Source organism: Setaria viridis, chromosome 6 (genome assembly GCF_005286985.2).
Source record: "Setaria viridis chromosome 6, Setaria_viridis_v4.0, whole genome shotgun sequence".
NCBI lineage: Eukaryota > Viridiplantae > Streptophyta > Magnoliopsida > Poales > Poaceae > Setaria > Setaria viridis.
The window spans coordinates 10,833,794-10,855,820 of NC_048268.2; the positions used below are offsets into that span (position 1 = coordinate 10,833,794).

A 22,027-nucleotide genomic window follows, 5' to 3' on the forward strand; every position below is an offset into this window, starting at 1 on the left:
GTCGATGCTTCTCTAAGGAGGTCAGATCTTTCGGAATTCATGCGCCACCTTAAGCTCGTGCGCAACATGAGGGCGCAAAGTGACTCGTGGTTTGCTGATTATCTGCTGCGCGTTGGTGGCGGCACGAAGGAGGTTAACAGAGATGGTGATGTACGTCTTCCAGACGATATATGTGTCCCATATTCTGGCAATTCTGAGAAAGATCTTGACAGATTGATCAAATGCATCTTTCTAAACCTCAATGCAAACATGAAAAAACAAATACAACATGACCTCTAGATTGATTTTATCCACACGTAATGATTGGGTAGACAATATTAATATGAAAATGATTGGCATGTTCCAAGGTGGGGAGATTGTGTATCATAGTTTCGACTCCACGATTAATGAGTTGCATAATTACTATCCATCTGAGTTCCTTAACACATTGACACTCAACGGGCTACCTCCACATTTGCTAAAGCTCAAGATCGGTTGTCCGGTAATATTGCTTAGGAATATTGACCCTGCGAATGGACTCTACAATGGTACAAGGCTGGTGGTTTGAGGGTTCCAAAGAAATTCAATCAATGTTGAAATTGTGATGGGACAGCATGCTGGGAAGAGGGATTTTCTTCCTTGAATACCGTTGTGCCCCTCTGATGATGAGATATTCCCATTCCAATTTAAGAGGAAGCAGTTCCCTGTTAGGCTCAGCTTTGCCATAACAGTCAACAAGTCACATGGCCAAACTATAGGTGTGTACCTGCCCGCACTTGTGTTCTCTCTTGGTCAGTTGTATGTTGCTATGTCTAGAGCCATAGCCAGAACGAACATCAAGATCCTCGCCCTCCCGCCTAACGTAGAGGCGGAGGAGGAAGAGGCTAAAAAGAAGGAAAAGAAAAATGCTAAAAAGAAAGCGAAGGGCCAGGGTAATCAAAATGAAAAGGAACAAAAAGGTAGATCAAAGAAGAAGAAAAGGGTACCAATAGTAGATGGCATGTATACGAAGAATATTGTATACAAGGAGGTTTTAACACCATAGGTGAGGTAATATAATCATTATTCGTGTGTGTTTTATACTTTTCATTTAATTTTTTTTAAAATACTTAACTCATAAATTCCATGTTTCTTGCTCTTGCTAGGTAATTTTAAATTCCATGTTTCTTGCTCTTGCTAGGTAACTTTAAATGCTTTGCCGTAATCTCCATGGAAAATTTGCATCCACGTGAGCTGCTAATTATCAAGTCAAGCGTTTAGGTAAAAGTGATTGCTTAATTTTGTCACATGATGTCACTGCATAGGAAATTTTCATCCACACGAGCTACTATGAATCAAAAATTACGGTTTACAGTCCAAAACAATAGTTCAAGCATGCTCCCCTGATTGAGCGAATATCCTTATGTTTGCAGATTTTGAGACCCTGATGTACTTCTTTTCCAAGTTGTAATGTGTAACTACTATGACATTAGACCTTTTTGTGGGAGCATGTTCAATCATAGGTATACCTCTAATGGTACTGTAATTATTTCCAGGCTTCAATTGTTTAGATAAGCAATTACCAATCTCATCATTTTCATTTTACAATACAATTAGAAGATCAATAATGTTTACCTGAATGGACTCATATCCTCCTAGGTACTTGGAAAGCTGCTTTTGAAATATGGTTCTTGAAGGGAGCTCGTGTGTTAGAAAATTTAAAATGCTATATTGTACTGAGCATGGAAAAGTTGTATCCACACGACCTGCTAATTCTCAAATCAAGACTTCAGATAAAAGAAAGACATTGCTTACTGTTGTCACCACTAGATGTTGGTAGATGGTTTCAGTGCGTCGAAAGTGATGTTGTTCTGTTACTTTCAGCGGGAGGGAGACAGAGTATATAATTTCCCAAGTTTGATGTGAGATGACATCAGGCCATTTGTGAATGCATCGCCATTTGAGATCCTGGTGCATTTAGTTGCTGTTAATAGTGGAGATGCTGCTGCCACCTATGCTGTTAGTTTTATGTGAGATGATATCAGGCCATTTGGCTCTAAATTATTGATATAGTTCTGTAAAAAAACTGACTACTAATCAAAATGTAGTTTTATTTGCATTATGAGAGGCTAATGTCGATGCAAAAATGTTGATGAATGTCCATGTTATATCGACTCAAATATCTTTATCTGCTTGTCAGCGTTATGCAGGCTTGAAAAGTTCTTGGAAACAAGTGGACTGAAATTGCAATGCTGTCTCGGGAAGGTGGGTTTTCTATGGGAAGTGCGAACTAAGATTAATGGCATGCGTATATTTTTTGTTTTCCTTGCAACAGAATTAAAAATGTGGTGAAGATTAGGTTTTCTGTTGTAAGCAAAAGGAAGGACAAGGAAGAATATATACCAAGAAAATGGTGAATCATGTTCCAACACAAATGCAGAGAGGGATTCTAACAGAAGCATGATGCTGAGAGTATATCATCATCCAAGATGCAAGCATGCATGGATGGATGCTCCTCGATGTCGCCTGCTGATGCCGGACGCTCGTAAAGTTGGCTCATTGATACTCGTTAAGTCGATGAGGTATATAAAGTACAAGCTGAACTTGTTACATATTCTATATCAAGTATCAAGTATTCAATGGTCTGCGTAAAATTGTACAGCTTAACTGGAAGTAGGTATGTTCTTGGATTAAATATTTTTTAATATAGGTGCTTATTTTCACACTATTGTTACCTTATTGAATGCTCTTTGTATTGAAATATAAATATATCACAGCTCGTAGCAACGCACGAGCACAATCCTAGTTAAATGGAAATGACCCAACTTTTTTATGTATTATTTCATTGCAGCTCGGCAAATCCGGGAAACCGCCCCGTTTTCCGGTTGGGAAAGGTTGCTCGATTACATTGTTCGGGGTTGGGGGAGGATGCATTTGTGGCTGTGTCACGCAGAGAAGGTGCACGGTCTGATAAAAAAGGACACCGGCCGGACTGATTTCGTTTTTCCATCTTTCGACGTTCTCTATGCCACGTACGGCAGTAGCAGAGGGTGTGAAAGAGTGGTTGGTTGGCAGTGGCACGGCCAGCTCGGGCTCCGCGAAATTAATGCAAGTGGCAAATGGAATGCAGGACACATTGCGCAGCAGCCCGCTACGAGAGACGAACCACGGACTGGGCCGCTGCTGCCGCTCCCGGCAGCCCACTACGTACTGTAGGAGAGACGAACCAGAAGGCCTCTCTAAATTTTCAGTTTGCTGCATTTGGGGTAGGTCTTCTTCTCCTCATACAACAAAATCTCAGGCAAGAGGAAATGCATGTAGGCCACTGGCCCATCGCCATTTAATAATTGATGTTTCAATAAGTGCCCACCGTCATATCACCTATCACACTTGGTTCATATTATCCTCCACCTAATTATTCGAGAATTTATATGACTACATGTAAGCACAGGATTATCTCCTCGTCATGCTCCTTTTCATAGGATTATTTCCCCGAGTTGGGAACTTGTTCCGGGTTGCCATGCATCTTTGCTCTCAGATCAGTCTATTCTCAGCGCCGTTCAACCTGCCACCAGTTAATATGCTAACCTCTAACAAGTTGGGAAGCACCTGTCAATGTCATGTGGCGCCACACACACACACACACTTGACACTTGCAACGCGGGACCCGCCACATCTCTACGCAATGATCGCGCAGCATCTCCATGCAAGTGAGAAACAAGCTAAGGAACATCTCTCTCATGATCAGATTAAACTAACACACGATCGCCGCCCATGATGATGATTGCCTCCACGACGGCATGGCGAGGGATTTTGGCGCAACTCCCTGCGTGTGGGAGCCAAATATCCCGTGCAGTATGGTGGTGGATCCTGTGGCCATGATCATATCACGGGCAAGCTAGCTGAGCCGAACTGCCGAGCTAGGCCACTCCACACTCATGCTGCCGCTGGCGTCGCCGCCAAGCAGAGGGAGAAGGGATGGCAGGCAGCCCCTCCACTACTGGATGGACGCGAGTGAGCCTTGGCTTCCACCCTAAACAAGCCTCTTTCCCTGTACCAACCGGCATTACTGCTGACTTGCCCAATGGCAACTAACAGTTTGTAGATAAACTTTTCGGTTCACTTATATCATTTTACTTGAAGGGTTAAAAAGTCATGATATGCGACATTAATTTTTGGACTTTCAGAATTAACAAATATGAGTTGTAAAATCCAAATTTGGCTTTAGCAATTACAAATGATGAACATAAAACAATTTGAAATTTAATGGTTCAGAATTTTGCAATATGGGTGTTGAGAAAATAAGAGCTTAATTTCCCTAATAGTTGAACTTTTATATCGTGATTCACGGCAGTGGCGGACGGATGAAAACTTGGCTGTGGCAAAGTTGATCGATCTTGAAGCAAATCAAACTTCTATTTGCAGTGCGCAATGTCTGAATGTGCATAGCACTTCACCCCTCTTCTTGGTACAAGATTGGTGCTTAATATGCATCCGTGGCAGTGTTTATATATAGCAGAAATTAACAGAAAGAGCTGGAGGATTCAGCTAACATGGAAAAACAAGGTATGGCAACTGCCATACTTTGCCATGTTGCTCCTAGGCCACTGATTCAGGGTTTCTTTAGGTTCCGGATTGAGGTTGGAAAAATAAGAAGATGAAAACTATGGCAAACTACAATTTTGGAAATCTATTTGAAAAGCTACACATTTCTTGTCCTTTTGCATCGCAGCTACAAATATAGATTCAAAACTTTAAAATTACGCTTTCTACTATCATTTTGTATGGTAAACCTAAGCCTTTCCCAAAAAAATGTATCATAAAACTGCACTTATATTATCATTCCATTTCACAAAACTATATACTTACACAAAATGCCAGTTGAAGTGTAGTTTTCGATACAATACGGTAATGGAAGTGTAATTTTGTGAACTTGACTCTTCTGAGTGCCATCCCTACGATATATAAAAAACTAGAAAAAAGTGTAGTTTCAAATCATATTCGAAAGTTTTTTTTTTGCCATTTCTACAACATACAAAGCTGGAAAATTATTCCCGATTGCAAAGCAGTACTTGAAAACACTGGATATTTCTGAAATTTGTAATTTAATATTGATAGTTTTGACTTAGTTTAAGACTTTTAAGTGCCAGTTGAAGTGTAGTTTTTCGACACAATATGGTAATGGAAGTGTAATTTTGTGAAATTGACTCTTATGAGTTTCATCCCGTACGATATAAAAAACTAGAAAAAAGTGTAGTTTTCTTATGGCTTTCACAATTATAGTATAGTTTTGTCAAATTTACCCAGTTCATTTTCCAACTACTCTGCATTCTGCCAAACCAGAAGTTCAAAACCAGAAATTCAAATCATATTTGAAAGTTATTATTGCCATTTGTACAACATACAAAGCTAGAAAATTATTCAGGATTGCAAAAGCAGTACTTGAAAACACCGGATATTTCTGAAATTTGTAATTTAATATGATATATAGTTTCGACTTAGTTTAAGACTGTTGCCATAATATTAAAAATATTGAAAAGCTAGCACAGAATTCATCGAACCAAACTTGCACCCCCAAGATTTATTCTTCACAAATAATGCGCACACCAACAACATTTTAAGAATTCTAAAAAACAAAATTTTAAAGGTTTTGGATCAAAATAACAAGTCGAACATGTAGTTAACGGGGTGGCCTGCTGCACGTACAGATGGGATCCATAAGAGCTTCGTGAAGGATGTGACACATTAGGTGGTCTTGTTGTTTTGGCAATAATGTGAAGGAATGCTAGGGTGTTCAGCCACCTGCCATGTTCCATTTCAAATAATTATTGATAGCATGAGGCAACATGGAGCACTGCTGAAGCAGGGGCTAGTTTGTCTCCGGAGTTCGCTTTTTTTATCTGAGTGTGTATTTTTAGGGTTGTGTTTTTTCATGTCATTTTCCGCGTTTGTGACTGAGTCGCAAGATGTCATGGATTAGCATCTGGATTTTGCAACTTATTGGATGGTCTCTCCTCCTTAATTACACTACTGGGAAAACACCTTCAGTAGCGGGTCCAAACCCCCTTCAATACCGGTTGTGCAACCGGTATTATTATGTCGGTACTCCTGTACTAAATTGTCGGATTTTTTTCTTTTCTGTTTCTTTTCTCATTTTCTTTTCTGTTTCTTTATGCTATATTAGTATTTCATATTTATTTTCTTTACGTATGTTAGTTCTAATACGCAATATATATAAAGTTGTATTTGATCTATAATATTACATTTGAGGTAATATTATACATAGATATATTGTGCATACACATATATGAATATTATTACATTGCATCAACTCTCCAAGTTCAACATTTTGGATCAATTATTCTGAACCTAAGTCCTAACAGTGATGCAAATTTGATCCATCGTTATGAAACTCTCCCGCTGGATTTACTACCTTATCCATAAGAAATCCACTGAGTTGTTCTTGAATTGCCCTGATTTTTTCCGTCTCAATGAGTTCTTCCTTCATGTGCATAATCTATGTCATTAGCAAAGGTTATTATATTAGATCAATGGATCTGCACAATTAAAACAAATGTACTGTTAAGAAATTTGTATACATACTTTGAATTCGTGGTCAGTTATACGCTTGGGACCTACAAAGCCACGGATGAACTTACATATGTAGTGTCCGTATAAATTATTCCCCGGATTGTTTCAAACACTATATATGGCAAAACAAGTTATGAAATATTTATTGTGTTCAAGGAAGTGACACGAGATATGCAAATTCAATACATACCGGGAATTCATAGTGGATATGAAGTTGCTCCTTAAATTCACCTAAGTGATGTTGCGGAAGCGAGCCCATGCTCTGTTAAGCATGTCTATGATGTTGGTGTATTGATTTCTTGATCTCCTTATAGAGTCCAGGATATAGACCATGCTTCGATCAACCACGACAACAAGGAGTATTCAGTGGAAGCTGTACATATTGCATAGTGAAAAGCTATTTAGTCTTATTTTTAACTGCTAGTTCGAAACATAAAAGAGATGGGAAACACGCTAACTTGAAGTTGTACGGCAGAAGTATGTACTTTTTGTAATGTTGTTTCTCCAAGAAATTATATATATTTTTCAAGGTCTAATTTAGTTTATCTCTTACATTTGCCTCATTTATAGCATCCGGAACCATGAAGCCAACGTTATACAATCCTATCATCCGGCAAGCTTGAACAAAATAGAATAGGAGATAAGACATCGCACAATGACTAGAGCAGGGATTCTGAAGTTAGAGCAAATTAAACACTTACAGAACTGAGGAACTGATGAGTGATTTGTCAAGTGCGTCTTGATTGTAAAGGAAATAAAGTTCCTCGAGCGGCACATTTATAATGGCATCACCATGAAAATAATGTTGATCTCCAATCCAAACTTCTAGCATGAGTAAACCGGTGGTTGAAGCCTCTATGTACCATTAGTGCAATTATACATCTTCGTTGAAAGATGATCCACCAACTGCAGCCAAACAAACTCTTTCCCTAACTCAAATTTCCATTTACCAACACCAGGATGCTTTGGGATGTGATCCTCCCCTCGAAGTTGAGCTGCAATGAAATTTGTATATTTAGCAAATAGAAACACGTGCTTATCAAACTCCGAAAGTACCTGAAGTAGGGCAATAAATTGGTTGGATTGGGTTCCGAGCTGTGGAATACTTGACTCACTTTTCTTCTTCTTCTAAAAAGCCTTTGTTATTGTGCAGTTGTAGTCAGATAGCGGTGGTTTCTTTGGATTTTTCTTTTTCTCCAACTCCATGCCTCTAATGAAAGCACGAAATTTAACCTTATCAAGTGGTGGATCTTTCTTCACGAGAGGCTTTGGTGCGAAGTGAGCTTTAACCTCAGCATCCACTACTGCGTTGATTTTCGCATCAGTCTTCTCGTAAGCTTTCTTGGGCTTTCATTGCTTCTCCTTCGGCTTCTTCTGCTTCTTCTTTGTAGGCGGAACTAAGGGCGTCTTTCACCGTGTAGCCTTGCTCATAACAGGGGGAGGTGGACTCATGCTACGATCCCTATCAGGTGGTGGAGAGCGTGGACTCATGCTAGGATCCCTGTCAGCTAGTAGAGAGGGTGCCCTAGCAGATGGTGTAGGTGATCTTGCCCTTGAGACCCAAGGTTGGGGGATTCGGTTGCGGAATCCTTATGTAGCGCTTGGGCCATAGAATCCAACCATGGATGGCTTCTCCCAGATTCTTTTCCCCAACACCTCCAGTTACCTCCAGTTCGAGGTCATCCCAACCGTCGACCACTCGGTCCACCCCAACTTTGGCGTAACCGCAAGTTGGAATCTTCATGCCATGAATTATTTGGCCTTGTGTCGATTGTTCAGCAACACCATAAGCCACCACGATGAGCTTATTTTTCACAGGAGTAACAAGCTCACAAGGGGCCCTCCTAGTCATGTCGTCCATGGGGTGGCGTTGGTTGTCCTCAACCATGTCAGAAGATTCTCTAGTTGGGGATTCCGTGGAAGCAAGGGATTACATTGATATTTTTCCCTAATGATGCAGCTGCTTGTTCACTGGCTTGTTTGCTAAGAGCTACAGCTCGTCGATTGCTTCCTCCATTCTTGCTTCTGTCAAAGCTACGTATTCTTGCAACTCTCACAGCTGTCGTGCGTGTTCGGCCTTACTTCTTTGGCAACATGTAGGAATCAATGAGCTCACGAAAGGCAAACTTCAATGGAATTACTCCTTTGTCTTGGCAACTTCCAGGGTGTTCTGGATTACCTAGTGCCATAGTCAGCTGGTCCTTCTCTCGATCAGGCACGAAAGATCTTTCGGCCGTAGACTTTATTAACTCAACAAACCTCGTAGCCGCTTCTCTTAATTCTTGGCCAAACACAAATGATCCATCTTCGGGATTGAGCGTGCTGCGATGAGAATAATACCAATGCTTTGCTAGCTCCGGCCATTCGACAGTCGCTGGTACTATTCCCTTCTTGTAACCTCCTGGCCCAATTACTACAACAATATTCCCTTCTTGTAACCTCCATTAGCAATTATGTCATCTTCCATCCTCTGCCATTTGATGATCCCCTTCTTGTAACCTCCTAGCCCAAGACGATGAAAGTATTTCTTCTGACGAGCATTGTTAGTGCTGGTTTTAGTTGTCTTATTGCTCTTTTACAACTGCTTCAACTACACAAATGAATCCCAGTTATCTCTTAACTTCGGGTTCGTGAAATCTGGTGTAACGCCGTTCTTTATGTAGCCTTTGTTTAGGTTCTTTTTGTACGTCTGAAAAGCAATACCCTTCCAAAAGCCCCAATCTTTCACTTTTTCTTCATCTACATCTTCGAACGTGAAGCTGCTCCCATATCATTTCCTTCTCTCGCTCGAGGACCGTGCTTGTGGGGACCACGCTCTCATCAATTTCAGGGCTTTTCCAAATCTGAAAGCTTATTGGGATATTATCCCTAACAAGAAACTAAATTTGATTCACCAATTTGGTCTTAGCATTATCTGGAGCAGATGGTTCACCCCCTTCATTAAGTTCCATGATGATGATACGGCCCTCTAACTTCTTCTTGGGCCTCATTTTCGTTTAGGCCTACTCGATCCAGATGGCTGAAAAATGAAAGAACTATTAATTCCTAATAATCTTGATAAGTAGAGAATTCAAATCATGTTTACATATAATAATTGCTATACCTCGCCTTGTTGCCTATCATTGCCTCCCTCAGCAATTGGTTGCTCCTTATTGCCATCACCACACATGTTGAAGTAGATGTCATTCTGGCTATGATCAACCTCTTCATTTGGCGGATCGTTCGTGCGACCTTGAGCAATCAAATCCATTAGGTATTCCTCATCCAATTGGGCCTACTCATCCTCTGATCGTGCCATTGTAACTAATATAATATAAAAAGAATTATTTAAAAAATGACTTTAACTTATACAATTTCAAACAATAAATGACTAAAAAAGAATGAAACACTTGAAACACTTATACAATTTGTTACAATAAATGACTACAACAATATTTATTGTGAATTGCTAGTAAATGAAAAAAAAGAATTAAACACTTATACAATTTGTTACAATAAATGATTACAACAATATTTACTGTGAATTGCGAGTAAATGACAACAAGAAAAGAGTTAAATAAATATATATTTTGTTACAATAAATGACTACAATAATTATTATTTACTATGAATTGTTAGTAAATGAAAAAAATGACTAAATAAAACTTATACATTTTGTAACAATAATTGACTTCGGAATGAATAGCTAATATTTGTAACAATAATTGACTACAAAAATTAACATGATTTCTAAAATAATTTGGTAATTTCTAAAAGTATCAGAGCAATTTTCTAGTATTTCTAGACATTTCTAACAATTAACACGATTTTCTAACATGGCATGTTGTACAATTTATGATTAATAGGATTTATAGCTAATTCAAGAATTTTTCTATATTTTCTAGCTAATTAAACATTTTTTCTACATTTTCTAGCTAACTCAACATTTCTAGAAATAAAAAAGGAAAAAAATGACGTCAACCGGTCGCGAGCTTACGGCAGCGGAGAAGACGGAGCCCGCGGCCGGCCGGTTGCACTTCGTGCAGGACGGGTCACGGGTGGCATCACCGGTGTCGGCGTGGCGCCGGTTTCGGCGAGGCCGGCCGGCAGCACGTCGACCGGGAGGAGGCCAGCGTGGAGTGGAGGAAGGGCAGCGGAGTGGGGAAGCCGCCAGCGGTCGGGTCGGGGGCGGCGCCGGTGTCAGGCGGGAGGCTGGCGGCGGCGGAGTGGAGGCGGTGTCAGTACGGTGAAGGAGGCCGAGGCAGCGGCAGTGGAGGAAGGGCAGCGCCGGTCGAGGAGGGGCGGTGCTGGCGTGGAGGTTGGGCGCCGGCGACAGGAGGCTACAGAGCCGCGCGCACGATGGGGGTGACGAGGCTGACGTGGGCACACAGCGTCGGAGAAGGCGCTGGGGGCATGACACGACAGCAGCACGCGGCATGGAGGAGGAGTGGAGGATAGGGTTTTTATCTCTCCCCCCCTCCCCCCCCTCCCGTCCCCCGCCCAGTACCAGATCTTACCCCCACTTAGTACTAAAGCCCTTTAGTATCCCCTTTAGTACCGGGTGGTAGCTACACCCGGTACTAAAGGGGTGTAAACACACCCCTTTAGTACCGGGTGTAGCTATCACCAGGTACTAAAGGGGTTATAACCCACTGTTTCAGTTCCTGCCAAGACAAATGTTTTATTTCCTTTCTTTTAAAATTGCTATTATATTTATTTATTGCGTAGTAAATCTAATAAAGTTCATAAAATTGCAAAAAAAAGTTTGTTATCTTTATGTTGATTAGATCTACACAATGAAAATATTAGATGTAGTTAAATATCAAACATAGTAAAATTAGTAATATTAAGTTAGTAATAGGTTATAAATGGTCATAATACTAATGTTAACTTAAAATAAGAAAAAATAAATATTTTCACCATGCAAAAATCAAGAAAAATATTGCCTGTAGTGTTATTAACATGTTTACCATCACTTAGTCATCTAAATTTATTGTTTAATATTTAATGGTGCTACAAAAATCAAAATAATTAATATTTTAACCATGCAAAAATTAGTTCTAGTTTAATAACTGCATAGAACGTTGTTACATTACTTTGTCGCTTGACTACAAAACTTTGTTACTTGACCACATTATATTACATATCATTACAATGCATTATTATATTAATTTGTCACTTGACCACCAAACATAGCATAATGGTTTCAATACATTACACATCATCATCTAATGGAACATTAAGAACCTTCCTCTTGACGAACGTCCCTTGGTTGTGATCGCGGCGTAAAAAGGAGTGTCCTCTTTGGCTAACAGGATGCTTGGGTCAACCTCGACTGAAAATGCAGAAAGATCATCGACTAATCATAATCCTCTAAAATGACAATTTTATCCTCAACTCCAATGAGTTTTCTTTTCCTTGGAAGAACTATATGGCGCTTTGGCTGATCATCTGACTTATTAGCACCCTTCTATTTTGGTTTGCTTAATATGTCCTTAACATAGAAAACTTGAGTCACATCATTGGCTAGGACAAATGGTTCATCTCTGTATCCAATCTTGTTCAGGTCCACTATTATCATCCCATAGTTGTCTGTTGTCACGCCTCCTCCAGTAAGTTTCACCCATTGGCACCGAAACAGAGGGATTTTCAAAGGTCCATAATCGAGTTCCCATATCTCCTCAATGACACCATAGTATCTGTTTTTTTCCATTGTTGTCTATTGCATCTATACGGACACCACTATTTTGGTTTGTGCTCTTTTGGTCTTGGGCTGACATGTAAAATGTGTACCCATTATCTCGTATCCTTGGAATGTTGATACTAAGATAGATGGACCCCTAGCTAACCATGCTAGTTGCTCTTCAATCGTGTCATCACCCATCAGTCGTCGCCACAACCAAGAGGTGAAAGTTTCAATATGATGACGTGTAATCCAGGCCTCAGTCTTCCCCTAGTTTGAGGACCCTACAATGGTCTTGTGCTCCTCCAAGTATGGAGCCACCAGGGATGATTGTTGTAGGACCATGAAGTGTGCTTTACAAAATGTACTATCATCAATATCCATCTGAGCTTTCCTCCCTGATATGCCCTTTCCCTTGAGTCTCCCCTCATGGCATGATGCAAGAACTCCAATCGAACTCAGGTCATCAATAAAGTCAATACAAAACTCAATGACCTCCTATGTTCCGTATTGCTTTGCGATGCTTCCTTCTGGACGGGCACAATTACGAACATATTTCTTCAGAACTATCAAACCTGTCAAAAGGGAACATATTGTGTAGAAATACAGGACCAAGAATAAAAATCTTTTCAACAAAGTAGACTAGAAGGTAGGTCATGATATTAAAGAAGGAAGGTGGAAAGACCATCTCAAAGCTGACAAGGCATTGCACAATGTCATTCTACAACTTTAATAGATGGTTTGGATAGATTGCCTTCTGAGAAATCATGTTGAGGAATGCACATAGCTTCACGATTGTCATTCTCACATTCTCTAGTAGAATACCCCTCAGTGCAACAAGCAGCAATTGTGTCATCAGGACGTGGCAGTCATAGGCCTTTAGATTTATGAATTTCTTCTCTTTAACATTTATTATTCCCTGTATATTCTAGGAGTAGCCTGATGGGATCTTGATACTATTCAAGCACTAGAACATGTTTTTTCTCTTCCTTGTTGAGAGTATAACTGGCATGCAAATAATGTCCATCATCTCTCTTTTCCAGATGTAGGCCATCTCGTTATTTCATACATTTCAGGTCCCAACGTGCTTCAATTGTATCATTTGCCTTTCAATATGTACCAAAGAAGCCAAGTATGTTCACATAAAGATTTTTTGTCAGGTGCATCACATCGATTGCATTACGGACCTCAAGGACTTCCCAATAAGGTAGCTCCCAAAATATAGACTTCTTCTTCCACATGGGTGCATGTCCATCCTCATCGTTTGGATCAAGTTGGCTACCAGAGCCCTTGCCAAAGACTACCCTCACATCCTTTATCATAGAAAATACACGTTTACCATTACAGTGAACTGGCTTAGTACGTTTTTCTTCCTCCCCTTCAAAATGGTTCTCTTTCTTTCTTAACGGGTGCTTAGCAGGAAGAAATCGACGATGGCCTGTATACACGACCTTCCTATAGTGTTTCAAATACATGCTGCAAATATCATTTAAACAGTGCGTGCAAGCTCAATATCCCTTGTTTGTCTGTCCAGATAGATTACCAAGCGCTAGTCAATCATTGATGGTTATGAACAACAATGCTCATAGATTAAAAGTCTCTTTTTTGTCCTCATCCCACACATGTACACCTTCTTCCTTCTATAACAGTAAAGTTTATCAACTAACAGTCTTAGGTAAACATCAATGTCGCTGCTAGGTTGTTTTAGGCCTTGGATAATTACCAGCATCATAATGAACTTGCGCTTCGTGCACATCCAGGGCGAAATGTTGAACATACATAAGGTCACAAGCCAAGTGCTATGACCACTACTGAACTCACCGAATGGATTGAATCCATATATACTTAAATCAAACCGTATGTTCCTTACATCATTTTCAAACTCAGAAAATTCTCTGTCAACTATTTTTCACTGGGACCCATCAGCGGTTGTCTGATCATTTCATCTTCCTTATGTTCTTCTTTGTGCCAACACATCAACTTTGCATGTGCCTTGTTTCTGAACAAATGCTTCAAGTGTGGTACTATAGGGAAATACCACATTACCTTCGCAGAAACTTTCTTCTTGCTGGCCTGCCCCTCAACATCCCAGGGTCATCTCGCCTGATCTTATAACGCAGCGCTTCGCACGTAGGACAAGCCTCCAATTTCTCATATTCCTCACCATGATAGAGGATTTTGTACCTCCAAATCCAGAGGGCAAATAACCTTTTTCACTTCGTACGTTGAGGATGGCAATTTGTTCCCCTCAGGAAGCATGTTCTTTATGATTTTCATTAACTCATCAAAACCCTTATCAAAAACTTCATTTTTTGCCATCCACTACAGTATTTTTAGTGTGGTACCCAACTTTTTATAGTCTCGTTTGCAATCTGGGTACAACAATTTCTTATGATCATCTAACATACGCTCGAACTTCTTTGACTCCTTCACATTCACGTAGTCTTACTTTGCATCTCGCAACACCTGACCTAGACCATCGGTAGGAACTTCTTCTGCAACCATCTTTTCTTCAGTCTCGCCCATTGCAGCATCTGCAACGGCACCCCTGGAGTCCACACGAATATAGTTATCATCTTTTTCATCATCGTCATCTAACATCATAAATCCCATTTCCCCATGTTTGGTCCAAACGAAATAGTTAGGCATGAATCCCGAACTATATATGTGGGCGTGAATAATCTTTCTAGATGAGTAATCCTTCTCATTTTTTAAAATTCGGCATGGACAACAAATGAAACCTAACAACGGCTTGTTGGACTTTGCCAGATCGAGAAAAGCACACAAGCCATTAATATACTCCATGAAGCGTTTGTCCATGTTGTACATCCATTGCCGAACCAAAGATATTCTGATCATTCATAGAATTATACATGAAACATAACAAACATGATACAAATTTTATTAAACTCAAATGTTGGTAAAATTTCAGACCCAAACAACATGATACTATACAACAAACTCAAATGTTGTTAAAAGTTTAGACAGAAATACACAAATTTACTTTCAGACCTAAACAACATGATACACTACGACAAACCATCCACTGAGTACTATCTAGGAGGACTTTAAGCATCCTTGGGCAGCGAAGACGAAGGTTTCACTAACCCAGCCTCATCCTGTGATTCATTTGTGCCTCCTGCGATGGTAGTACTCAGCGGACCTGAAAACCCCGGGACTGGTGGTGGAGCATAACGACCACCAAAAGGAAATTCCTGACCCGCTGCACCATCATCTTCATGACATCTTTCCCACATGCCCATTTTCTTCGGCTTATCATGAGGACCAACTATGGTTTTCCCCTTACCCTGAGAGGAACGACGATCTCCCCCGCCATCGTCACTACCTCCAGCAGCAGCAGTCATCTCTATATACCACAATTTATTTAGCTCATACTTGCAAATGACTAAACTATGAACAAATTATATTTTTTTCCCATAATTTATTTAGCTCAAACATAACATATAAATGAAAATTTTCTACATTATAGCTTATTTTAAAAATGAGTCATGGCATATCTCTATTTCATCTTATTATCTCTGTCTACCATAATTTATCTCACTCATATTTACAAATGATTAAAATATGAACAAATTATATTTTTCCCCATAATTTATTTAGCTCATATTTGTAAAGGACTAAACTATGAAATTATTCCTCTAACCTCATATCAATTTCTTTGACTAATACAAAACATAGCATCCAAAAAATTGTAGCTTATTCTAAAAATCACAAATATGAGCTCTAAATAACACATGCATATAAATGAAAATTTTCTTCAGTGTACCTTATTCTAAAAATCATAAATTACTCTAGGTTTAAAGCATAAAAGTTAGTATACTGATTATGTCTCAAGGGAGGATGAAGTTTCTAACCTTTAGAATACTTGAATGAGTGAAATCCCCACGAAATGCTCAAAAATCCGGCAGAACCTCCCCTATTTCACCATGAATGGATGAAGCACGAGCTGGAGGAAATAGCTCAGGCAGGAGGAAGAAGACGCCTGGTTTATAGCAGGGAAGTTAGTATCAGTTGGGGGGCTCCAACTGGTACTAAAGGTCACCCATTAGTACCGGGTGGAACCTCCACCTCCACCCGGTACTAAAAGCCCTCACCCAACCGGTACTAAAGGGGGTCACGGGAGCTCATGGGGAACTAGCCAATAGACCCAACACTAATGCTCACAGTAGTACCGGGTCAAAAACCAACCAGTACTAAACCTCTAGACAAATGCCGAGTTTTCTATTGTTAGTACTCTCTCCGTTCCAAATTGTAGGTCATTTCTACTTTTCTAGGTGCATAGATGGTTGTACTATATTTAGATGTATATAAACATCTGTGTATCTAGAAAAGATAAAACCACATACAACTTTGAACGAAAGGAGCAGTTCAACAATAGCGTGCAAGCCTTTTGCATGTTCTAAAGTAAAACATGTGGACAGTTGAAGTGCCGTTTATTTGCCACATATACATCTATTCAGATTAGACAGTAGGTTGTAACATTGACCGAGATTGGGTGCTCTCTTATCTTAAAACTTGTTGATGTAACTTCTCAAACATCTATATATGTCTAACACGCTTTAGAAATGTAGAAAAATATATCGCGCAAAAGGTCAAAGCCTGTCCCCATTGGACAAGTTCATCCTCAACTAACTACCACATTGACTAACACATTAACCTGTAAGTATACAAAAATAATCATATGCAAACTCTAATGCGACAAATACTAAAATGAATTCGTCCCGTGAAAATGGAAGCAACTCCGATGCAAAAATGGTTATTGTACATTTGTATTCTGACCAAGAGGCACCAGTTATACACTGGATTTTTTTTCCCAATTATGAACAAGTACTAGAACTCCTAGCTTTTTTCCATAATCAGAACCCAATCAGAGGCAGTTTGGAGGAAATTAGTGCCCTTGTAAGATCAGGTCGGGTACCAGCTTCAAGTACATCTACTGCCAGATCCAATCAGATTCAGGCACCAGTCCTAGGTTGGCAGTTGGCACAGTGCTCTGCTGAATTCTAATCCCATCCCATCAGATCCCTCTCTCTACCCATCTTTGTACCTGCACGCATCTTCTGTCCTAAGCAACCCCATTTCTGTAGTCCTGCAATGGCAGCTCCATCCCACTCTGCCCAGTCAGCGAGCGAGCTAATGGAATGGCCATCACTGCCCTCAACTAACTAACCACCTTTTCACTGCGCCCCACTGGCCACTGCCATACCTATCGCCATGCACGCGCGAATTGAGCTCCCCGTCCAGCGCCTACAAATCCCTGTCACTGTCCCCGGCCGTCGCCGTCGCCGCCGTCGCCATCGCCCCCGCAGCAGCAGTGCCGGTGTGCCACTTGCTGTCGGCCAGCTCGAGCTTTGAGCTGAGTAAGAGAGGGAGTTGGGGGAGGGTTGGTGTTCAGAGCATGGACACCATCGAGGAGTGTGGCGATGGCAGCGACCGACACCTGCTCTCCGGCTCCAGGATCCTCGTCGGCGTGCCGGACAACTCCCGGGGGTGCTCGGAGCTCCTGTCGTGGGCGATCGGCGCCGTCGCCAAGGCCAATGACTCCGTCGTCGCCGTCCACGTCCTCGGTAAGTTGTTGTGATCAGTGTTCGCCTCAGTAACTGATCAGGTGTTCTGCTGCTCTTCTTGTGTCGGTCAATCAGGTGTTTAATGGCTGTGGTCTGTGTGGATTGCAGGAGGGAGAGGGAGGAAAAAGAGGCTGCAGAAGGCGAACGCCTTCGTCATCTACATGCTCGGAGAGTTCGTGGAGGCGTGCGAGGCCAAGCAGGTGAGATCGAAATGAAGAAACAACAATGGAATTATTTTATTAGGCTTCGGTGATTTCTTGGTACCTACTGTATGTATGTTTTGGTGAATTCAGGTGATGTCAGAGTGTAGCTCTTATTGATTCTGTTTGGATTGTGTTTTCTAATTGTTTGGGTGAGGTTTCCTTTTTTCCCCCCAATCTGTGATGGCAGTGCTGTGGGAACTTGGAAGCAAAGTTTGTGCATAATTGGTAGTTGGTGTTGGAGTTCCTTTCTGTCAGTTTTGTCATGTATCTTTTCAGCTGTTAGCCAGTTAGGTGAAGTTGGGCTTTTAGGCCATGATGATGATTAGTGCCCTGCTCTGGCTCTGTCTTTTTTGCCTGTCCATGTTCTCTTCTGTACTTGTTTATACTACTAGTAGTTCCGGGATAATGTATTGTGGTTAGGCGTGAGACAAGTGTGTAACCCTTTTTATTTTCTTTTATTTTTCAGATCAATTTGGAGGCTAAGGTGGTTTGCAGCTCAAACATTGGGAGAGCCCTGACCCAAGAAGCTGCACTGACTGATGGAAACATCCTTATTGTTGGGAGATCAAGAAATGCATACCATAGGTAACCTCAGCACGCTACTTCGATTCTCATGTATTCAAGTACGGAACTGAAATTCTCCTCAAGTTTGTGATGTCAGATTATGTAATATGCAGTTTGTATGGACTGCAAAGTGGCTCTTGTTTGAAAAGTTAATTTGCAATTTAATTCAAGAAACAATTTAGTCTAATTTGAAAAGTAAATTGCAATTTAATTCAAGCAATTCTTTATGGGTCATCTCTAGTGAAACTGCTACTATTAGTTAAAAGCCTAGAAGACTGAAATTACAGTTACAACATAACAGGAGCCATTTTGAGACTGCAAACTACTGCTTCATGCATGCTCCAAAAAACTGCTCTGTGATAGCTGTTGGAAGAGAAGGCTTACCACAATGTAATGCCCGATTAAGGTCTCGGTCGTTCGATGGTAAGATCATTTTTTTCAAAATAAAATGTTCTCAGATGCGTGATAAAAATGTTGTTGATACTAATTCTGAAACTGAAAGCAGCAGAAAGCAACATATCCTCAAGCTCAACATGGAGCAGAAGATTCCCACCACTTCAGAAGCTACTCAGATCAAACTCAATGCGAAAACCGGCTCAATCCAGTACTGAAGGCGCTGAGGACAAGAGCTCACCGAGAGCGGTTCTTGATGGTCCGGAGGAAGGGGACAACCAAGTCACTGAAGAATGCTACAGCACGTCTAGCCATGAGGTGAGCCGGCGTGGCCACAATGGCCTATGGAGGCGGTTGTCAGACATGAAGCTCTGGCTTCCATTCCTAAGGACAATCGGCGATGACAGTGTGAGGGCCAGCGATGCTGGTTCGGCGTATGCTGAAGATCAGAAGCCTGCCTGGAGGTGTTTCAGCTTTCAGGAGATCTCAGTGGCTACTAATGATTTCCATCCAGGTAATTCTTTTCTAGTATTTCATTAAATTGTCAGAATTTTCGTTCAGGCTAGTGTATGAGAACTCAGTGAGTTTCTGAAGATCACTGAATTTTGAATTTTCAGAAGTACAACAGCATAAGAAATTTTCAGTATACAACAGCAACAGGATCAGTATACAAAATAATTGATTGAGTTTTCAGAATTTTGGTTACTCTTAATGTAACAAAAGTTTACTGAATTTGATGTCATCATAAGAAATGAGGCATCAAAATTACAATGCTATGCTGTAATCTTTTTATCGATTATTGTAGATAACTTGGCGGGAAGAGGAGGCTATGCAGAAGTATACAAGGGCGTCCTATCTGATGGCCAATATGTAGCTGTAAAGAGGCTGGCAAAAGGCTCGCCCAGTGAACAGAAGGAGAAAGAGTTCCTGGCCGAACTGGGGATTCAGGGACATGTATGCCACCCAAACACATCATATCTTCTTGGATGCTGCGTCGAGAATGGATTATACCTGATATTTGAATTCTGCGCAAACGGAACTCTAGCATCGGCATTGCATGGTACACTGAATTTCAGTCAGTAGTATTATTCAGAGATGGTGAAATTTTGCCGGAAACATTGTGACAACAGAGGTCAAATTTTGCAGGGAAGAGTGGGAAAACCCTTGAATGGCCTTTGAGGTACAAGATTGCGATTGGCGTTGCAAGGGGTTTGCAGTATCTGCATATGTTCTGCAGGCACAGGATCATCCATCGTGACATCAAGGCCTCCAATGTGCTTCTTGGTGATGACTTTGAACCTCAGGTAAATCCATTTTCTGACTGAACGATGTCATCTTTTTATGATCTGTATGCCAAAGGAAATGCTACAAACCAACAACAATGGATAAAAATATTGGTACGTACAAGAAAACTAAGCCAAACTGAATCAAGATTATATGATCATGCTAAATCAAATTTATCAGAAGGATTGCTTGATAAGATGAATGCCATCTCTTCTGCAGATTTCAGATTTTGGACTAGCAAAGTGGCTCCCCAAGCAGTGGACTCATCACTCTGTCATACCCATAGAAGGCACATTTGGGTAAGAACAGTATTCTAATATTAAAACTGTTAATGCAAACACATTGCAATTCGACTCAAATTTTCAAAAATAAAAAACTTTGTGCAGGTACTTGGCACCAGAATATTTCATGCATGGCATCGTTGATGAGAAGACCGACATATTCGCTTTTGGGGTTCTGCTGCTGGAGATTGTCACTGGAAGGAGACCTATTGACTGCTCCAAGCAAAGCCTTCTGCAGTGGGTGAGCATTAGAGGCACAAATATGAGAAACAAATTATGTCTTTACTAAAAAGCAATTCACATGTATGACTGACTCCCTGCTGTCCAGGCAAAGCCACTCCTGGAGGCTGGGCAAGCGACTGAACTTGCCGACCCGAACCTCGGCGACGACTATGACCAGGATCAACTGAAGAGGATGATTGCCGTTGCATCCCGCTGCATTATGCGACCGGCAATGTGGCGGCCCTCAATGGCCGAGGTACCATGCATCAATTTACTACCTGAACTGAACTGATTGACATGTTGTGAAATGTTCAGTGATGACCTAATGTCAGTTATTCTCCATATCATCTTTCAGGTTCTGCATTTCCTGTCTACCGATGATTGTCTGAAGGAACCGGAGAAATGGAACATTCCAGAGGACGAGGTCGATGACATGGATGATTGCACATTGTTTTCTGAATCTTGTTCTCCATAGTTAATAGCCTCCTGCCCTTTTTGTATTTGCTGCTGCTGCTGGCATGCCTTCTTCTGATGGTGCTCGTGCTACCTTTTATGTTTCTTTTTTGGTTTTGAATCTTAGATGATTGGTATTTATCATGTAATATAGGAAGGAGATTTTGGGATGTATCCAGCGCCGGTTTGGCTTTATCGGTTAAATTAGAGTATGGATGAGCATAAGAGATTGCATTTCCTAACTGGTGGGATTATGGCTAGGAAACTAAGAACTCTACAAACTCAACACTATAATCACATCGATTTTGAATGCAAGGCCCCTATGATCTCATGGCTGAGGGTATGAACAGTCGCTGACAGGTGGACCTATAAGACAGTAAATTTAAAGAAGACACTATGCAATCATCACCGTCCAAACGTCATCACAACTATATTTTTTAGAATAAAGATTGAGTTAGAATATTCCCAAGACTGATTCCTCATTTGGAAAACATCCCACAAACCGAAAACAGAAATGCTTTAACCATGATAGGCATCGTTAGCTAAACAACTAAATTAACAAAGGACGCAACGATCATGTCGCCCTCCAAAACACGCTAGAAAATTTGGAGCCATGAATCATGCAACCTACTATATGTTCATAAGAAATCACGTAGGATTTATTATCTTAGAACAGATGACAGAACAGCGAAAACTACATGTGAACAACTGCACAAGCTTACTCGGACAGCCTCATGAGCTATATTTAAAATGCATTAATCACCTAATTCACTAATAAAAGCGACTTTTACCACAGGAAATCCATATTATTAGGTGAAAAATAGCACG

At 40.8% G+C, this 22,027-nt stretch overlaps 1 protein-coding gene across 2 annotated transcripts; it reads left to right on the forward strand.

Annotated features, from left to right (window-relative positions):
• Positions 1–17,157: 17,157 nt before the first annotated feature.
• Positions 17,158–21,424, forward strand: LOC117859741 (probable receptor-like serine/threonine-protein kinase At5g57670). Of its 2 annotated transcripts, none has more exons than XM_034742927.2 (11): positions 17,158–17,799; positions 17,908–17,999; positions 18,469–18,587; positions 18,868–18,989; positions 19,075–19,473; positions 19,765–20,019; positions 20,106–20,263; positions 20,463–20,542; positions 20,630–20,765; positions 20,853–21,002; positions 21,102–21,424. In XM_034742927.2, exons 1-11 carry the CDS (start codon positions 17,631–17,633, stop codon positions 21,219–21,221), a joined length of 1,800 nt encoding a protein of 599 aa, XP_034598818.1. In that variant the 5' UTR covers positions 17,158–17,630; the 3' UTR covers positions 21,222–21,424. The 2 variants fall into 2 exon arrangements, with proteins under 2 accessions (XP_034598818.1, XP_034598817.1); XM_034742926.2 differs by having other exon boundaries at positions 17,170–17,799; positions 19,072–19,473.
• The last annotated feature ends 603 nt before the right edge of the window (positions 21,425–22,027 follow it).

What these genes read in the sequence shown, in the direction of transcription:
- LOC117859741 (XM_034742926.2), top strand. Translation starts at nt 17,631, where the DNA reads ATGGACACCATCGAGGAGTGTGGCGATGGCAGCGACCGACACCTGCTC. An exon ending in TCAAGAAATGCATACCATAG is followed by an intron (nt 18,588 to 18,867) that starts GTAACCTCAGCA and finishes ACAACATAACAG; the next exon opens with GAGCCATTTTGAGACTGCAA. An exon ending in CCCATAGAAGGCACATTTGG is followed by an intron (nt 20,543 to 20,629) that starts GTAAGAACAGTA and finishes AACTTTGTGCAG; the next exon opens with GTACTTGGCACCAGAATATT.